This window comes from Mus musculus, chromosome X, assembly GCF_000001635.26.
Source record: "Mus musculus strain C57BL/6J chromosome X, GRCm38.p6 C57BL/6J".
Taxonomy (NCBI): Eukaryota; Metazoa; Chordata; class Mammalia; order Rodentia; family Muridae; genus Mus; species Mus musculus.
In genome coordinates this window covers 83,954,552-83,974,732 of record NC_000086.7, presented here as the reverse complement: position 1 = coordinate 83,974,732, position 20,181 = coordinate 83,954,552, and the positions used below count along the sequence as shown (strand labels likewise).

General features: G+C 33.8%; 1 protein-coding gene across 10 annotated transcripts in view; it reads right to left on the bottom strand.

The window, feature by feature from the left end:
- Positions 1–20,181, bottom strand: part of Dmd (dystrophin, muscular dystrophy) — a 2,390,387-nt gene that overhangs the window by 1,230,318 nt on the left and 1,139,888 nt on the right. For all 10 annotated transcript variants that reach the window (XM_006527768.3, XM_017318379.2, XM_017318378.1 and 7 more), the window contains 2 exons: positions 19,576–19,770; positions 9,892–10,064 (listed from right to left, as the gene is read on the bottom strand). In XM_006527768.3, coding sequence (XP_006527831.1) covers positions 9,892–10,064; positions 19,576–19,770 — 368 coding nt within the window. The remainder of the gene's footprint in view (positions 1–9,891; positions 10,065–19,575; positions 19,771–20,181) is intronic.

Below are 20,181 nucleotides of genomic sequence, written 5' to 3'. Positions count from 1 at the left end.
GGGAGGCTCTGCCAGTGCCTGACTAATACAAATATAGATGCTCACATCCAACAATTGGACTAAGCACAGGGACCCCAATGGAAGAGTTAGGGGAAAGACTGAAGGAGCTGAAGGGGATTGCAACCCCACAGGAAGAACAACAATTTCAATCAACCAGATTCCCCCAAGCTCCCAGGGAATAAACCACCAACCAGCATTCAAGGGGAACTGAACTATGGCTCCAGCTGCATATGTAGCAGAGGATTGCCTTATCTGGCCCTTGGTCCTGTGGAGGCTCAATGCCCCAGCATAGAGGAATGCTAGGGTGGTGAGGGTGGAGTGGGTAGGTGGGTGAAAGAACACCCTCATTGAGGCAGGGGGCTGGAATAGGGGATTTGCAGAGGAGAAATCAAGAAGGGGGAGACGTGAAATGTAAATAAATAAAATAACCGAAAAGTATATATTAAGACAAAGGTCAATATTTACAAATAGGATTATTTAGTTTAATTCAAATATAGAGATTACTCAAGGAATCCATAAAAATCTTTTAAAACTTACTCTTTCATGAACAATTATGTTTAAAACCTTTCTCACTTCTAACAGGCAATTTCTCCTTGACATAAGTGATAATTTGAAGAGAAATTTCAGAATGTTCAACAATAAACTAAAATCAATATGAAAATAATTCTTGTGAAAATTTCCACACTGGGAAGAATGTATATTTCTTACAGATTAAATTTAATATTTTTAATGTTAAAAAAATCCCTGAGATAAATGTGCCTAAGAATGGAAGAAGTCAAGACAAGCGAGAAGGCAGACAAGCAAGTAGTTAGTAACCAAATGGTAGCTGATGTTGTATTTCCTTCAGGAAGAGCATTTTAGCTCCCAAATACTGTCCTTAGACTGCCTGCAGATCATAGGCTCTTTTAGATGTTTGCTATATTCACACATGAAGTTCATGATGTACTTTTATTACAGTAAAATGAAACTAACTGTGGAAAAATACACTATATTGGAATGTTGTGAAATAAACTATGATATAAAGATAGAAATGGAGTTTGTGACATTCTAAGTTTCTCAAGATTTCTACTAATTCCACGATTATACAGCTTTCTTTTGTGGTTCTGAATTTGGAAAAGATATGAATAATGTTGAATAAGTATTCTCCCAGTAACTTGATCCTTAGTTCTTTGAGCATGCAATTTCTCACTTACTTTTAAAGTTTTGTCAATAAAAATTTAGTTTGCATTGGCAGGTTTCCTGCAATACTGCTGTATTTGGCTTATGAGTTATTATAAAATGAAATACATGATTCCTTCTTAGTAAAAGGGGGGGAAAATCATTAAAAGTGCACACAGTTTAGTATAACACACCTAACCTTATGAGCAGAACTTTATGAGAACTGTACTGAGGAACAATTTACAGACTCTAGCCCATGAAGCAATAAATGGAAACCCAGGGAGTGAAGTGAAGTGATAAATATTTGTACTAGGTCCCAATGGGTAAGCAAGGCTTCATGAGAAAAAAAAGTTAGTATTCTCCAAGCAGTTCATACAAGCACTCAGATTGTCCTGAGAATGAAAGGAGGTATCTAACTTGTTGGCTCCAAGTTTGGTATAAAGGTATTTCTAAGACAGAAGCTATTTTTGTGTTTTCCAATAGCTTCATCTTATCTGTCCAAGAATGATAGTGCCCTGTCACTTTTGTGCATTATTACAGTTTTCACTTCACATTATCTTTCTTCTGTAGACGTTATTTGGGAGAGTTGAAGGCATCTATTAAGTTACTTTATGCAATTTATGTATGACATACTAAAGGATATGGAAGTATGATCGTTGTAAATACTAAGTGTATAGCCTAGGAAAACCATGACAATCCAGCTCTCCATTTTACTACAAACTTACTTTTAAATCAGAAAAATATCAGGAGAATTTTTTTGAAGATATGACAATATAAAAATATCCATATCTTGATAAAAAAATCAAATACTTCAAATTCATGCTAGGCTAATTCCAAAAGCTAGAATCGGGGTGTGTCAAATGATCAAAGGCATTTAAAAAAGAATTAATTCTAGATAACTACAGGTTTTGCAACTTTTCCAGATCCATTTCCAAAACAAAGTACTCATTTCCATGCACATGATAAAGATTATAAATTTTCTTTCAACATTCATTTTCCATTTTCATGGCACAAAATATGTTTTAGCAGAAAGCATACAGAGTACTTATATTTCTCAGTAACACTTGACACTTCAGAATATTTATGAGATAAGTCATTGCACAATGAAGAATAAACAGAAATACAATATAGCAGAACCTAGAAAAAGCCTTTAAAAGCCAATTTGAGGTGGAGGAAATGATTCCATGTGTAAAGTGTTGGTCATACAATTGTGGCTATATGAGTTTGCATTGTCAGGATTAGTATAAAATTAGGTGTGGTAGCCTGGTAATGCCAGGGGTTCTACAAGGAGAATGGGTGGTTAGAGGAACATCACAGGAAACTCAAAGTTCAGCTAGTCTGATGCATGGAGTGACAAACAATAGATTTTGTCTTAAAATAATGGATGAAATCCAAAATATAAGGTTGTTTTCTGACTAAGTGTATGTCAGTGCATAAATACGTGCCATAGCAGATGTTTCTCCACTAAAACATGAGAATATCCACATATACAGAGTTTTAAAAGACAATCAGTAAACACAGTTTCTTCCTTCCCTTCACCTTTTTCTATATTCTTTCGAGTATGAATTTGGTGGGAGATCCCTTCTGCAACAGGTGAGTAGAGATTCAGAATGTATGGATAATTAAAGTAGAAAACAAGAATTAGCAGTCACCAATACACAGTGATTGAACATACTCAGGTGTTTCCAAGAGATACAAATATGATTTCCTTAATTTATCACTGTAAATCCTGGCCTAAGCAAATTGTAATGGAGCAAATAACATTGCTGAGAAAAGTGTATTAGCAGAGATTTCATGGTAGTACTTTCAACACTCATCAATGACATGTGTTTTCTTTAATGTGTATTTAAAGAAGATAAGTTAATGATTTGACAAGGTAAAGAAACACAGAGTGAATAAAGTCAGCAAAATTGTCTCCAAAATGTGGCTAGTATATACATAATGTTGCTATTATCTATGATGAAGAAGTGAAATGTATATAGGCAACTGTCATAGGGAAAGATGCACAATTGCTATAAGAAATAGACTCGGGCTAAATTGTTCCATAGTTACCTCTAGAAACATGTGAATTTTATGGCTATCAACTTTCTTATGATCTGTATAAAATGTAATGATTTCTAAGTATCTGAAAATACATAGATATAATGCAAATGATCTTGTGTAAAATGGCAATCTGGGAAAAGGCTTTCTGTAGATCAGTAGATTCCATGTCCTTCCCAGCGAAGCATCCCTGGAAAATGAGAAGGTGCACTCAAAGTTTCAGTATGAAATGTTCAAAAGAGAAAGAGAAGATACTGGAGAGATGACTCAGTGGTTAAAAGCACTGAGTGATTTTCCAGAAGTCCTGAGTTCAATTTCCAGCAACCACATGGTGGCTTACAATCAGATAGTCAAATGAGAGTACAGGGGTCAAATGGGACCCCCATACTCTCTTCTGGGTGTGTCTGAAGACAGTGACAGTATACTTATAGCTATATAATAAATAAATCTTTTTAAAAAGAGAAAGAGAAAACATCTCTATATTAAAATTATTTTAAAAATTCTGTTTGCAACCTTCTTGCTTTTATTTTTATCTTTTGCAATTTTAAATATAAATTTCATTCTAATACACCATTGGTGCAGAAAATTGCACAGAAACATTCAATATTGCAAACTTTCTTAAAGAAATACAAGTAGCATCTAGATAAATAAATTGAACATCATGTAGTATCTAGAAACTGCTCATGCCTATATTTAATGAAGGCTTGTTGAAGAAGAAGAAGAAGAAGAAGAAGAAGAAGAAGAAGAAGAAGAAGAAGAAGAAGAAGAAGAAGAAGAAGAAGAAGAAGAAGAAGATGACGACACAGGATCTTCCATCTTCCTTTAACTTTCAATGTACTCATCTTTAGTTTTTAAAAAACGAGTCATACAATATGTATTCCTTCAAGTCTGACTTATGTAGCACAGAGCTGAATAAATATTCTTGCTGTAAGTTATGATCTGTCTCCAAACATATTTATTTGCCAGTATGTCATTGTTTTTTATACATCATAAATGATAGATTTACATTTTAAAAAACATACTTATTTTTATTTTCTTATCCATTTAAAAAGAATTTATGGTGCAAAAATCAACATTATTTGAGTCAGTGTTCTTGAGTTTATGTTCTCTTAAGATCGTATATAAAGCTCGAAAGCTTGAATTTAGTTACATATATGCATAGAGGATCTACCATGAAATGGCAGATTAAATGATTTTTTTCAAGGAGGAATAGAGAGTTTTTTAACAACACTATCTTACCTTAGACCAGAAACTTGTAGTAACACAATAATGCCATCTTATGGCTGTATAGCAATTTGACGTCTACAAAGTGCTTCACTTTTTTTATTATTATTATTATCTTGTTTAAACTGTGGTTTACTTTGAGGTTGTAAGGAATAAATTCATGAACATATGACAGATTCATCAGGGCCTTTAGGAATCATAAATATGTCCTCATAAAAATACAATAATACAGAGTGTCTGTCATTTTGTAGGGCTTTTTTTAACAATCATATTTTCATTCTTGAGAATTCTCTCTCTCTCTTTCTCTCTTTCTCTCTTTCTCTCTTTCTCTCTCTCTCTCTCTCTGTCTCTCTCTCTTTATCTCTCTCTCTCTCTCTCTCTCTCTCTCTCTCTCTCTCACACACACACACACACACATACACACACACTGAAATATGACCATAGCTGCACCCATTTCAACCCAAACTTCTTCATTATCCCCAAACATGCACCCTCTTTATACTTTTCTTTGATAACTCATTAAGTCCAATTAATGCTGCCAATATGCCCATGTGTATAAACAAACATGTCAGGTTCAAGTGTTTGCTGAAAGAACAGGGGATGCTATTCCTCTAATATTAGAAGGCATTTCAGTTCTTTGTGATTACCACATTTCCTACAGATCCTTTGACCCATCTTTCTACAGGTTCTTGGCTGCAATGAAGTCATGAATGGATCAATCTCATGGATTGAGATTCAATTCTGATGAGAATATTGCTGGTTAAACATATAACATTGGTGCCACTAACTATTGCTCATATGGTTGTAGTTTGTCATTTCCATAATTACTGTGAGTCATAGGGTACACAGGTATTTTTTTTATGGTAGTGAGATTCTTGTTATAGTAGATTACAATTAACATGAATACAAACAAAATGTCACTATGCAAAGAAGAAGACATCAAGGAATGTTCAGCCCTAATGGGAAATCTATATCAAACACCTGCCCCACAGCTCTGGGATCATCACAGTATATGGAAAGAAAAGATTATAAGATTTAGAAATGGTGGACTAAAGACCTTTTTTTTTTCTGGATATAACAGGAGAGTTGCATATGAACTAACAATTATAATATTACTCACAAGGTGAATACATGCCCAAACAAGATAAAATTCTATCAGAGAAGGCAAAGGTATGTACAATGTTCTGCCCTAAATGAAGAACTACTGGAAATTAATAACTTCTAGAAGAAGTAGAGTCTGTTACTTTAGTGATTTGTCCCTGGTAGTTTGACCATATTCCATGACAGGTCTCACTCCAAAAGCATTTGGACAGCATAAAAATGTTTAGCTTTGTTTTGTTTTAGAAGAAAACAAACTTGAGTGGGTAATAAAATGGGGGTGGATCTTGGAGAAGATGAAGAAGGAGGTGAATATGAACAAAATACTCTGTTTGGTAGAAATAAAAATAACTGGTAAAATACTACTGTAAACATAGCTAAACAGAATTATCAACAATTAATAAAAGAGAATTCTCAAATGGCAAAGAAATACTTAATTTTTTTTTCAAAATCCTTAGTCATCAGGGAAATGTGAATCAAAATGACCCAGAGATTCCACCATATACCAATCATAATGACTAAGGTCAGGAATGCAAGAGAAAGCACATGATGGTGAGGATGTGGACAAAGGGAAATAATCCTCTGTTGCTGGAGGAATTGCAAACTGATACAATCTCTCTGGAAATCCATTTGGCAGTTCCTCTGAAAATTGGAAATAGCTCCTGAAGACCAATGTATACGGCACCTGGGCATATACTCAAAAGATGATCCACCATATCACAAGGACATATACTCCATGATGTTCATAGTAGTCTTATTTGTAATAGCCAGAAGCTAGAAACAACCTAGACATCCATCAACTGAAGAATGGTTAAAGAAAATGTGGTATATTTACACAATGGAATACTATTCAGCTATTAAAAACAAAGACATCATGAATTTTGCAGGCAAATGAATGGAACTTGAGAATACTATCCTGAGTAAGGTAACCCAGATCTAGAAGGACATTCATGGCATGTACTAATATAAAAGTGAATATAGCCTTAAAATACAGGATACACACACTACACTCCACAAACTCAAAAATGCTAAACAAGAAGGAAGCCCCCCAACTGAGAATGCTTAAATATCACTTAGAAGGGGAATTAAAATAGTGGTAGAAAGCAGATGGAGAGAGGGAATGATGTGTGGGAGAGTGTACAGGAAGGGGATAAGAGGGGCAGGATCAGGTATGGGTGGAGAAGGAGAGAGGCCCAGAGGACCAGGATAATGAATGAAAATATGCAGCTGTCAGGGGTGTGGATTAGGGGGAACTTTTAGAGAGTCCCAGAGACCTGGGATGAGTGAGGCTCCCAGGATTCAATGTGGGTGTCCTTAGCTGAAATGTCCACCAGTATGGATATGGAACCTGAAGTGTCTACATCCAGATGTCAGAAAGAACCCCCAGTGGAGGGATGGGAACAGCAATACACCTACAAAACTTTCAACCCCAAAACTCTTCTGTCTAAAAGAAATGATGGGACAAAGATGGAGCAGAGACTGAAGGAATAGCTAACCAGTGTGACCTATCCAACTTGGAATCTGTCCAATGGGCAGGCAACAATCCTTGACAATACTACTGAGCCTTTGTTGTGCTTGCGGTCAGGAAGCTAGTGTAGCTGTTCTCTGAGAGGTGCTACTAGGAGCTGACTGAGTCAGATGCAGATACTCACAGCCAAGCATTGGACTGAGGTCAGTGAACCCTATGAAAGAGTTAGGGGCAGGATTTAAAGATCTGAAGGTGATGACAATCCCACAGGAAGACCAACAGTGTCAACTAAAGTGGACCCCTGGGTGCTCCCAGAGACTGAACCACCAACCAAAGAGCATAAACAGCCTTGTCTGAGTTTAGAGATATAGTTACTTGATGGAAACATAAATTATCAGAAATACTTATGTAATTTCACCAACTTTCTCCATGGACTAGCATTAGTATTCCCACTTTTATTATTTCCTCTGTGGTTAAAGGTTAATTGAAAAGAAAATAACGGTTTTACCCTATTAAAGGTGAACACACTGCCTATATATCAGCAGAAGTTGTATGATTACAGTGAAGATGTATCCCCAGAAAGGATTCTACTTGTTTGCCAAGATGGTGTGTGCCTAAAGAAACATAGTAATTTCTGAGCTTTGAAGAAACCTCAGTTCTTAGCAAAGTACATACTCCAGAATGATTCAAGAAAGAAGAAAAGCAGATCTCTTTAGCTCCTTGGATACTTTCTCTAGCTCCTCCATCGGGAGCCCTGTGCTCCATCCAATATCTGACTGTGAGCATCTACTTATGTGTTTGCTAGGCCCCGGCCTAGTCTCACAAGAGACAGCTGGTGCAACAACATTATGAACTAACCAGTACCCCCCAGAGCTCTTGACTCTAGCTGCATATGTATCAAAAGATGGCCTAGTCGGCCATCACTGGAAAGAGAGGCCCATTGGACACACAAACTTTATATGCCCCAGTACAGGGGAATGCCAGGGCTAAAAAATGGGAATGGGTGGGTAGGGAAGTGGGGATGGGAGGGTATGGGGGACTTTGGGGATAGCATTCTAAATGTAATTGAGGAAAATACGTAATAATAAAAAAATATTTAAAAAAAAAGAAAGAAGAAAAGCACAGAAGACAGTGAAATGAACACATTCTGAAAAAGTGATGGCTCTGACCTTATTTTCAGATTCCTCCAGTGACTCACAATTGGCATGCAAGGATTATGAACGTATCCTAAAGTAACAATGTAAGATTCTATTTTACGGTATGTATACTAGAGCACTGAATTTTCTCCTTTTCATCAACAATGAAATTAGACATTTTATCATACCTTAAAATAAAAGTATTACTTTAACTGAGAAGAGATATTTTTACATTTGCAAAAATAAATTTATGACATGGTAAATTATAAGAGAAGATCACCAAAGAGTAGATAGCATATACAGTGACAACCAAATTTGGAATCTCATGTAAGTATAAAGTTATTTATGTATATAATATCATATTAAGTGGTAAACTAAAATTCAAACTTCATGGTATCTTGAGCCACTAATAATATTGGATTAAGAGTCATAAAACATTTAAAGTGAATCTTGTGGAATGTCATGGGCAAGACAGAGAGGAGCTGTATATGTAGCAGAAGATGGCCCAGTTGGCCATCATTGGGAAGAGAGGCTCCTTGGTATTGCAAACTTTATATGCCTCAGTATATGGGAACACCAGGGCCAAGAAGTGGGAATGGGTGGATAGGGGAGTGGCAGGGGAGGGTAGAGGGGACTTTTGGGAAAGCATTTGAAATGTAAATGAAGAAAATATCTAAGAAAAAAATGGAAAAAAAAGAAAATATCTAATAAAATATTTTAAAAAAGAAACTTCAAAGCAATTTCATATTACTAACTCATAATATATGAGGGCCATAATGCGCACAGCACCTGACAAATGGCATGGCTAAACAAATGTAGGTGAATAGGGGTCATGTGAAGGCCTTTTTAAGGCACATTAATGAGTCAGCACTTCACTCAATGGGAAATAAGATTACAGGAGAAAAGTTATCATACTTTACTAAAATTAAACTAGATAAATGATAATTGGAAATATAGTAAAGAAACTCATGGATGGCAACTGAAATTAACGTCTGAAACTTCTGTTTCAGGGTATAACAGGGTAGTAAAACTAAAACCTAAAGTACAAGGCTGGTTATAAATAAACACATGAGAGATACAAAATAATTTGAATTCTTCCTAAGCAAATGAAGAGGTATATCTTTAAACTACAGAATTTAAAATTGGTTCATATGTTTAGAAAACTTGTATTCTAAAGTTGTAAAAGAAGAAACAATACACCTTCATGTGATGAGAGGTTTCTGCAGCCGAATACCTTCAAAGTTAATTCAAAAGTTAAATACTTTACTTAAGGTAAGCACTAAAGTTGATTTCAGATCAACTAAATAAATTTTCCACATTAAAAATAGGGAAATACAGAGAATGAGACTATAAAATGTGTAAATATCAACTTCTAAATAGGAAATAATAAATTAAAAATGAAGGGCTTTTATGTTGAAATACACTGCTCTAAGTATGAAACTTATAAATACATAGGCAGCAGATATAATTAGAGAGATATATTTTATACTTTATATCAGCTTAATTATGAACAAAACAGCATTCACATTGTGTTCAATTTTAGAGGATGATGTAATTAATATACAAACATGGTTATCTCAGTAAAGAATAATTTTAAAATCACTTTACATTAGTAATAATGTCCTTGTATGTTAATGTCCTTGTATGTTACAGTAATATTTCTCCTCTCCTTTTCTGTCATTTTAACCAGAAAAACTACTTGAAAATGTTTTTGAGTTTCCCAAAAATTGCTATATAATGTTTCAGTAACATTAAAAGGCTACTTACCCTTGTCGTTCCTTGTACATTCTATGAAGTTTTTCCCCCTGGAAATCCATCTGTGCCACGGCTTCCTGTACTTTCACCTTTTCCATGGAGGTGGCACTTTGCAAGGCTGCTGTCTTCTTCTTGTGAATAATATCAATCCGACCTGAGATTTGTTGCAAATTGTCTTTTATATTCTGAAATAATAAAATATATATCATAAAGTAAACTAGCTTTCTCTAGGGAGTAAAAAGGAGAAGTAGTCCTAGAAGAAATAGTTTTACAATTCTAAATTATCAACCTTATACGTATTAGTCTTTCATTCCAATATGTCAACTGTAGTTCCAGGGGATCTGATACTGATGTTTGGCTTCTGCTGGCTTCTACGTGCATATGGTTCACATAAATTCACTCAAGCATACAATACATTTATGAATTAATAACAATAGACTAACACTTGGCTAAGAGATTACCCTTCAGGAAGAAAGTTTCACCTTAAACTATGCTAAAGAGTTAGCAATTTCAGATCCATTATAAGGTTCTGTTGGGCCTGACTACTTTTATTAGTACTAACTCAGAAAGGCATATCTTGTTTTGTTTTGTTTTGTTTGTTTGTTTGTTTGTTCATTTGTTTTGGTTTTTTATTGTTTTTTTGTTTTTTGTTGTATTTTTTGTTTTGTTTTGTTTTTTTTGTTTTTCGAGACAGGGTTTCTCTGTGTAGCCCTGGCTGTCCTGGAACTCACTTTGTAGACCAGGCTGGCCTCAAACTCAGAAATCCGCCTGCCTCTGCCTCCCCAGTGCTGGGATTAAAGGTGTGCGTTACCACATCTGGCTTAGAAAGGTATATCTTTTCCTTTTTCTATTTTCTGACTTTTTCTCTTAGATACCAGCCAAAGGCCAAGTATACTTTCTCTAGTACTTAGGTCAATTGCACTCTTTTCTAAAATTTTTGAGACGTTTGCAGAAGGAATAGTGTCATTTGGTCATGAGTAAAGCTGAATGTACGGCAGTCATACTCAAGTAGCAGAAGTTGACTTTATAGCCCATATGTCACATAAAATATGACATAAGCAATCACAAGATTCTGATTTTATAAAATGTAAAGACCTGTGGGAAAAATAGGCTAGTATAGAGAGGTTAAAGATACTTAATAATGGGCTTTGAATCTCAAACTAAAAATTTTGCATTTAATTCAGTAACTAATAGTTAAGCATGGTTTTATAAATTATTAATTATAGAAACTAATCTATACAACATAGTGAGAATATAGATTATGCTAATTATAAGCAAATGTTTGAAATAAACTTCTACAATTAAAAAAAAAATTACTTATGATCTGTATATCTGCCCAAAGCTGGGTAGAAGAATATGATAATTATAAGTGATGTGAATTAATTTTGAGTTTCAAAGGTTTTCTTAGTAATTATATGGTATTCTCTGCAACTCCATGTGTACCTTATGACGAGAAACTTAATTTACTTATTCAATGCCTCAACTGAACTCTGAGGAAAAAGGACATATCTACCACATTAAGTACTGACATATGAGGGAAAGGAGGGCGTGATAACACAAAAATAGCCTGTGAATTTACTCGTCTTTAAAAATTCACACTAAAACTCCCTCCCACCAGTTTTACTTACAGAAATGGTAATCACAGAAATATGTTGTGTTTTAATTGCATAAGAGATGGTTACATGGTAGAAGGGAGATTTTAAGAATAACGTGGTGGAATAATGAGATCCATTTGTTCAAAGACTTTTTTTTCTCTCATTTTTTTATTATGTATTTTCCTCAATTACATTTTCAATGCTATCCCAAAAGTCTCCCACACACCCCCCACTCCCCTACCCACCCATTCCCATTTTTTGGCTCTGGCGTTCCCCTGTACTGGGGCATATAAAGTTTGCATGTCCAATGGGCCTCTCTTTCCAGTGATGGCCGACTAGGCCATCTTTTGATACATATGCAGCTAGAGTCAAGAGCTCAGGGGTACCTGGAGCAAAGACTAACTTTTAAAAGTGGAATAATATAGGTTGATTTATTTAGCATGAGGGATATGTTTATTGATGTAAGGTTTATATATATTATAAAACACAGTAGACACTATAATTGAAGTTATAAAAGTTTTAAGACAATACATTGGATTTGTTATTAGTACTTTAAAATCACTGGACCTGATATGTATCCAGGAGTCTGCTTTTACATTTGTCAGTTTCAATATTACGCCATGTTTTCTGGTTCTGAGCCATTGGCATGTTCAAGGATGTTGCAATAACCTGACTAGGTCATATGCCAGGAGTTTATCCCAAGATGACTTTACTGTTACTTCTGACAGTTTGCCTGAACAGGGGAACTTGTGGTCAATAGCAGATGATCAGATGCAACTTCAGACTCTAAAGGTCCTGGATTTTTTTTTCTTTCACTTGGCTACTAATCCATTACAAAGAATCAAAAGTCTGGTAGGCATTTTACTATGTTTAAAGTAAGTTGATTATTTGCATTCACATTAGAAAAAAGATAGCATTTGCCCATATTTACTAGCCAAATGCTTAAATTACAAAGCTATAAGGACCTATAAAGGCTAATTTAAAATAAAATTAGAGAATCTTACCAACCACCATACAAAATTATCTGCTTCTGATTTAATGTGATGGTTAAGCTTGTGTGTGTGTGTGTGTGTGTGTGTGTGTGTGTGTGTGTGTGCGTGTGTGCTCCTACTCACATGTGAGCATATTGTAAACAAGCACAACCACACACTATACATAAAATTTCTAGGGATTTGAGCTTGAGATGTTTCTTGATATAATTTAAATTTCAGTTCTGTGGAAAATAGTAGAAGTTCTCAGAATAAGTTGTAAACAGTTCTTGTATTCAAAGGCAGGAGAACTTAAAATAAGAACAGCAGAAATTGGGTCAGGGGATGTCAAACTCCCTGGATATCAAGATAATTACTCCTTGGCTCATTCCCCAAGAAGAGTGTAAAATGACTGGAATCAAAAAACAAAACAAAACAAAACAAAAACAAAAACTCTTCAAAGACTCTATGAATACTATCATGCTCTAGGCACTGCACACAGAAAAATGATATAAGCACCAAAGAACAATTTAACATTCCCCTATGTTTACACTAAATATACAACCTCTTATAGCTTTGACTATTTTAGTTTGTCTAGAAATATGTGATCTTTACAGTTTTTGACCCTACAGAAATGAAACCATAGTGTCTATAGTTGCTATGGTGATAGAAAAAAATCCCTAGGAAAATTTCCATTTTGTTTCCTGAAGAGTTTCTTACAATATCTGAAAATATAATGTCAAAATGATGAAGTACCCAGGTTTTTTCAACTCCCTTTGTAATTTTTACATGTCTTTAAAAATTAACTACCTCATTTCCAGATTACTATTGATAGATCACTTTTGAGCTATTTTACTAGTAAGTAAAGATCTTAAAAATGAAAATAAAAAGGAAGCTTTAATTTCTAGAAGGTACTTGTTCCTGAATCAAACATGCCACATTTTTAATAATTAATAATTTGAACTAGTATACATGACTTCACGACTTTTAACAGTATTTTATCAGTTAAATAATACTTCAATTAATATATTGTGAAGAGAGAATAACCAATTTCATAAAGGAAGATAAAATCCAGGTACCAATGTAAAATTTTTGTATTTATGTGTGACTCTGGTATTGTTCTTGTATTTCATTGAAAAGCATGTTTAACAGATTCATTAATGGCTTAGACATAAGTTTTGGCCTTGATCTTGAATAATATAATATTCTAAAACATGAGTTTTTCCCAATAACCTATTTCAAAGGAGATATGTACACAGATAACATAAGCCTGAAGTATAGCACTTATTCAAACTAATAGAATATGAACCTATATAAGTAGAAGATTGCAGATAGCATAGCTAGGAGCCTAAGCAAGGAATTTGCCAGCTAATCATATTGAGATGAAGGTCTCCAATAACTCTTAATTTAACTATTTAATATTTTCTCTTATAATAGGTAGACATCTCCAGTTTAGAATATAAGTCATTTAATATAGAGTACAGTAATTATTTTTGCTCTAAGCATGTTTACTATAGTGTCTGTTCTAAATGGGATGGCACAGTTAATTATACAAATATCAGAGTATACTGTAGAAACAGCCAGGCAAGAGCTGGAAATAATGGTATCTAATACATTTAACTTCCTTTTAATTGCTTCTGAATGAAAAATAAACATTGAATTTATTTTATTTTTAAAAAGGTTTTACTTTTCTTACCTATACCAGTTTCCTCCCTGGAATATCATGAAACATACTAGTATTTCTTATATTTTAAATAGATGAATTTCATCCCAGGTCATTTGGAAGAGCAGCCAGCACTCTTAATTTCTGAGCCATTTTTTCAGTCCTTAATATTAAGATTTACAAAAAGCAATTGTATATAAAATATAAATCTAATTGCTAATGATTACTTTTAATAATAAAATATTACTTCTAAAATTTCAATTTTGTTACACAAAAGTTATATGTTAATAGCAATATAAAATTCGATATATGTAAAGACATAAGTTTAAAATGTGAACTAATATGAAATTGTTGTTTCAATATTTCTTATCCTAAGTGATTTACATGTTTTAAAAATATTCTGGTCTAAACAGGACTAGGGATGTAGCTCAGTAGTAAAATGCTTGAATGCAATGTCCAAAGAACTGGGTTCAAACCTCAGTACTAAAAATATATATATATAACTCAATGGTTTAAAATAATGTCAAATTTTTCTTTCCAATGTTCTCTTAGTTTGCATTTATCAGGATGTTTCATATCAACTAATTGGATGAAACATTTGAATTTTTTCATGAAATTAAGAACAATTTATTTATTTTTATTTTCCTACATATGGGTGTTTTGCCTTCATGTATATTAGAACAAACTGTGTGTGTAGTACCTCTAAAAGCCAGAAATTTCTGGCAGATTCTTTAAACTGAAGTTCCAGGTAGTTGCTAAATACCATGTTGGAGTTGGAAATATAATACTGGTTCTCTGGATGGTCAGTGATCTGTGGCAAGGTTATATCCCAAGATTCTTCAGGTAATCTTTTAAAGTACATGCTCATAAAATATGTGTAGGTACTTGTTCCTGAATCAAACATGCCACATTTTTAATAATTAATAATTTGAACTATTATATATGACTTCACGACTTTTAACAGTATTTTATCAGTTAAATAATACTTCAATTAATATATTGTGAAGAGAGAATAATCAATTTTATTCCCAGCCCTTTTATCTCTTAACCTCACCTATGAGAAAATTTTCAATTATATTATTTATCACTTTGATGCATGTTATATTGAGTTAATTAAGTAGGAATCAAAATAGGTAAGAATTCAAGCAATAAAATATATTCATAGCTAATGGATACTAACAGAAGTTATATTTTTCAGGCAAAACAAGTAACTCGTCAATGTTTAACCCGACTTAAGTCAGTCTAATTACAAATAAGGGAGAAATTTCAGTCCATGAATTGGTAGATGACATAACTCTTTAACAAGATATTCTAATGTTATCCAGTAAATCATGTTTCTAAGTTTATAATTTCAAAAATGTGTTTCCAGTTGCTGAAATAAAATTGGAAAAAATGAATTCAAATTCTATAGTGGAGAAGGGAGGTGTGCAGGAATCTAGCTGAGAAACTATTGGCTTTTGCTAGGTGGTTGGAGCAAAAGAGTCAGTTTTCCCTAATATCATGATACCTGTTGGGTCAATCAGGCTTTGTTAGATGGCATCACAATCAATAGTATATGGGCAGCACAGATTGTGTGTGTGTGTGTGTGTGTGTGTGTGTGTGTGTGTGTGTGTATGCTTCTGTCGATCTTTCACTCTCTGCCTCTGTCTGTCTCTGTTTCTCTGTCTGTGTGTCTGTCTGTGTCTCTCTGCACTCTCTCTCTCTCTCTCTCTCTCTCTCTCTCTCTCTCTCTCTCTGTATGCTTCTCTTGATTTCTCACTCTCTGTCTCTGTTTCTCTGTCAGTGTGTCTGTGTGCCTATCTGTCTCTCTCTCTGTTCTCTCCCTTTCTCCTTTCTCTCTCTCTGTCTGTGTGTGTGTGTATGTGTCTTTCTGCTCTCTCTCTCTCTGTGTCTCTCTCTCTTTCTGTATGTGTGTGTGTGTGTGTGTGTGTGTGTTTGTGTGTGTGTGTGTGTGTATGCTTCACTCAATTTTTCACTCTCTGCCTCTGTCTGTCTCTGTTTCTCTGTCGGTGTGGTGTATCTGTCTGTGTGTCTGTCTGTGTGTCTGTGTTCCTCTCTCTCTCTGTGTGTGTGCATGTGTGTGTATATGTGTGTAGGAACCCACAAATTTGGGTAAATGGGGGGGATGGATATGTGAGGAATTGGGAAAGGAGGGTTAATATAAACAAAACATACTGTAGGAAATTCTCAAAAAACTCATACAAAAATGGAACAAGAAAGCAAAAAGTAACTAAAAATCAAGAAATTTGCATCTTTTATTGTTAAACATTATACTTGCTCCAACTTTCAGTCATATGATCATTTTACTGCAAGATATATATTTTAATGATGATGGGTTTTAAAGAACAAAATAAACAGCAGTGAAATGTTATATATTACTAAGTAATACAATATAGAAATTTAACTATAGGGACATATGGTTTTTCAAAAGCTATTTACTTGTTAAATATTTTAACTTATGTATATTCTCTTGTACCACAAAGTCCATGCCTAGATATACAGTTTCCTATCCAAGGGAAGTGTTAGCTACTGCTCTTAGGAGTTGCAGAGGCAGTGGTGAAGAAGACAAACAAACAAGATACAGTTTTCTGTATTTGTTAGTAGACAATATAGATGTTGGTCGTCACAGGGAACAGGTCAATAGTAGTAAATACATGGATCATTGATCAGTGTTATAAATCTTATCATAGTGATGTTGACTCATTATCACTACCTTGAAAAATGCAGCCATAGTGTTACACAGATTTGTGTATTAAGTATACTTAAATACATGTGCATTTTTATATTCATATGACTTGCATTTCAGTTACAATTTGGGGATAAGATATGACAATAGCTTTATATTGTTTAAGGTATCAAAGGTGTCTTGATACACTTCGTTATTTCATTACCATAGAACCTTTTTCTTTTGCTAAGAAAAAAGTATTATTGGAAATCATTACTATCTGTTAGAGCAGCAAATCTAGGGAGGTAAGTCTATTTCAAAATTTAAAATAGCATGGAACAGACATGGTTCACATCTTTAATCCCAGCCTGTGGATAAAAGAGGCATGCGGAGCTCTGCATTTAAGGCCCGCCTGGCCTACAGAATGAGATCCAGGGCAGCCAGGAAATTTTAAATGGAGAAAATGAAATACAAATGAGTCAAAGAATCAAATGGCACAAATCTTTAAATGGCACATGAATACAATGATATAACACCCTATTTTAATCTAATTTTTATATCTTTTAAAAACCATTTTACTACAGTATTTCTTTGTGTGTGTATGTATGCATATGTGTTTGTTTGTAGGTTTTAAAAAAAATCTACCATGTAAATTTATTTATTTATTTACTTATTTACATCCCAAATGCTGCTTCCCCGTTGAGCCAACATCCAAAGAAGGTGGTTCTGTTACATATGTAGCAGATATGCACCTCAGTCTTCCTGACTGTCTTGTCTGGCCTCAGTGGGAGAGGATGTGCCTAATCTGATAGAGATTTGATGTGCAGGGAGTGGGGGGATACCCAGGGGACTCTATCCTCTCCAAGAGGAAAAGGAGGAGTTGGTGAGGAGGAATTCAGTGAAAGAAGGACCAGGAGGGGGAGCAGAATTTGGGATGTAAATAAATAAACAAATAAATAATGTCGATTTAGCTATAACATTGTATGATAATGTTTGTAACTTGAATGATATGAACGTATCCAAAGTTTTTAACCAGCAGGAGTGTAAATTTTGCCCTTCATTTCCACTTTTATATAATGACAATGATAGAATGATAGATGCCTTTAAGAGAAATACATATTTGTTGAAAAGAGCAAGTTTAAAACTATCCTGCATCCAAAAAAAAAAAAAAAACGGATATATGAAGCCAATTTTCTTGCTGCAATTTTGTTCTGAGAAATGTGGAATTATCCCTACCATCATATCTACTAAGGATTCAACAATCCAGCTAAATTAAACCTAGAAAAATTTTGGTTGTGAGCCTAGCCTTTCACAGGTGGATGCTCACAGTCATCTATTGGATGAAACAAATATAAATGAAGAATATATCTAATAAAAAACCTAGAACAATATTTTGTTCACAAACTAAGCTAAAGTAGTAAATGTATCAAGATGAACCAATGAATAAATCTGAGTGTTCATTTTGAGCATTAGACATTAAGAGGTACTGAATCAAAGTTATTTATCATGCAAGTTAGTAAGTTTACAGTCACTGCTCTTCTGACCAATATACCTAGTAACAATAATGAAGGATAATTTGACTATTATTAATGATTTACATATTGAACAACAATAATGAGCTTACAAACTATGCTGTCAGAAGAGATTAGTTAATGTGAATAATGTCATTGCAGACAAATATTTATACAATGTTTGAGCTTCTTCTTTTCACTATAAACATAAAGCATTTAACTTTCACTCCAAAGATCTTAAGATAACATCATCATAGTGAAGCAGATGGACTGGATCCAGACATCCATGAAGCTCTCATTTTAGTGTGTAATTTTATAGCATATTTGATTTAATGTATGACATTAAATTCAAGTCACTCAAGATATTAAAATGCTGTTTTCCAAAACAAACAATAATATCTATTTGCATACTAATGTAGAAAATATATGATATGGAATAAGCTCCCAAGAAATAATTTGGCAAAGAAAAATACTTCAGCTAATACGTGCTGTTGATAGCAAACATACCTGCGTACACTATTTTGCCCTTTGTTCTGGCAAATACCAAGCTGTGTCCATAGTATATTTCATTTAAGAGTGAAGTATAAGATTGCAAAAGTATCTTAAGACACAAATGTTTATGTACACTTTTCTAGATTATACATTAATTTATTTATCTCTACTTACTAAAATTTATACATTATTACTTCATCGTGATTTTTTATGGTTCAGAATTCAGTTACAGGCTACTATTTGTTTGGAAAAAGTTCAGTTTGATAGGGAGTCTTTGCCTGGCAGTTTTAAAGAAAATATTTAAGGATAATATCTCCCCCAATCTTCCCTACATGTTGGTGTTAGATATACCACCATACCTCGGTTATGGAATTAAATTCTATTCAATTTCAATTATATTCTAAATAATAATAAATTTTATATGAATTTAAAACAGAATATATATATATACATATATATATATGAAATAAACTAAGGCAATTTAAATTAGATACAATTTAAATCTCATTTAGTTTTCCACTGGGAAAGGATAAATTAAAGTAATATACTAGCTGTGAATAAATATTTTATCAAAACTTGCTTCATGATTCTGCCTTGACTGAATGCTGAACATGCGGCCTATTATTTCTATTTAGTCCAGTGTTTATAAAGCCATCTGCCAACTCTAAATGTTTTGAAATATTTCTAGTTTATACATTACCTACCAAGTTTTTATTTTTTTAAGAATTTCAAGAATGAGTAAAAGATTCTTCAATGTGCAGTAACGATCTAGTAAATGTCAATGAAAATTCTGTGCATTTACCTTAAGAGACTCCTCTTGCTTAAAAAGATCTTCAAAATCTTTAGCACAGAGTTCAGGAGTATTTAGAAGATGATCAACTTCTGAAAGAGCTTGTAAGATATGACTGATCTCGGTCAAATAAGTAGAAGGCACATAAGAAACATCCAAAGGCATATCTTCAGTCGTCACTACCATAGTTTCTTCATGGAGAGTGTGCTGGTACAGATATATAAAAGAACAATTTTTAGCTTTCTAATAGTGAAAAAGGTCTTTGTGTTGATCCCAGTATATTGCTGACAGAGAGCTAGAAAGTGATAAGAAATAAACACATGACACAATGTCTACTAAAATGGTTCTACATTCTATTCACATATTTTCATCTTCCAAAACAATTTTAATGAGCTCTAAACACTTGAACACTCCACATAGAAGATGAAAAACCAGAGTCATAAATTTGGGAAGAACGTAGTTTCACTCTAAGAAGAGCATAATATCAGAAATTACCTTTTACTGTTTATAACCTGTTCTTTTCATAACAGGAAACACTGTTTTTTGTAGTCTTGATTGAGGTATAGGATTAAAAAAATCGTTCAATAATGAATGAATGTATCTTTTCCCCAACATGCA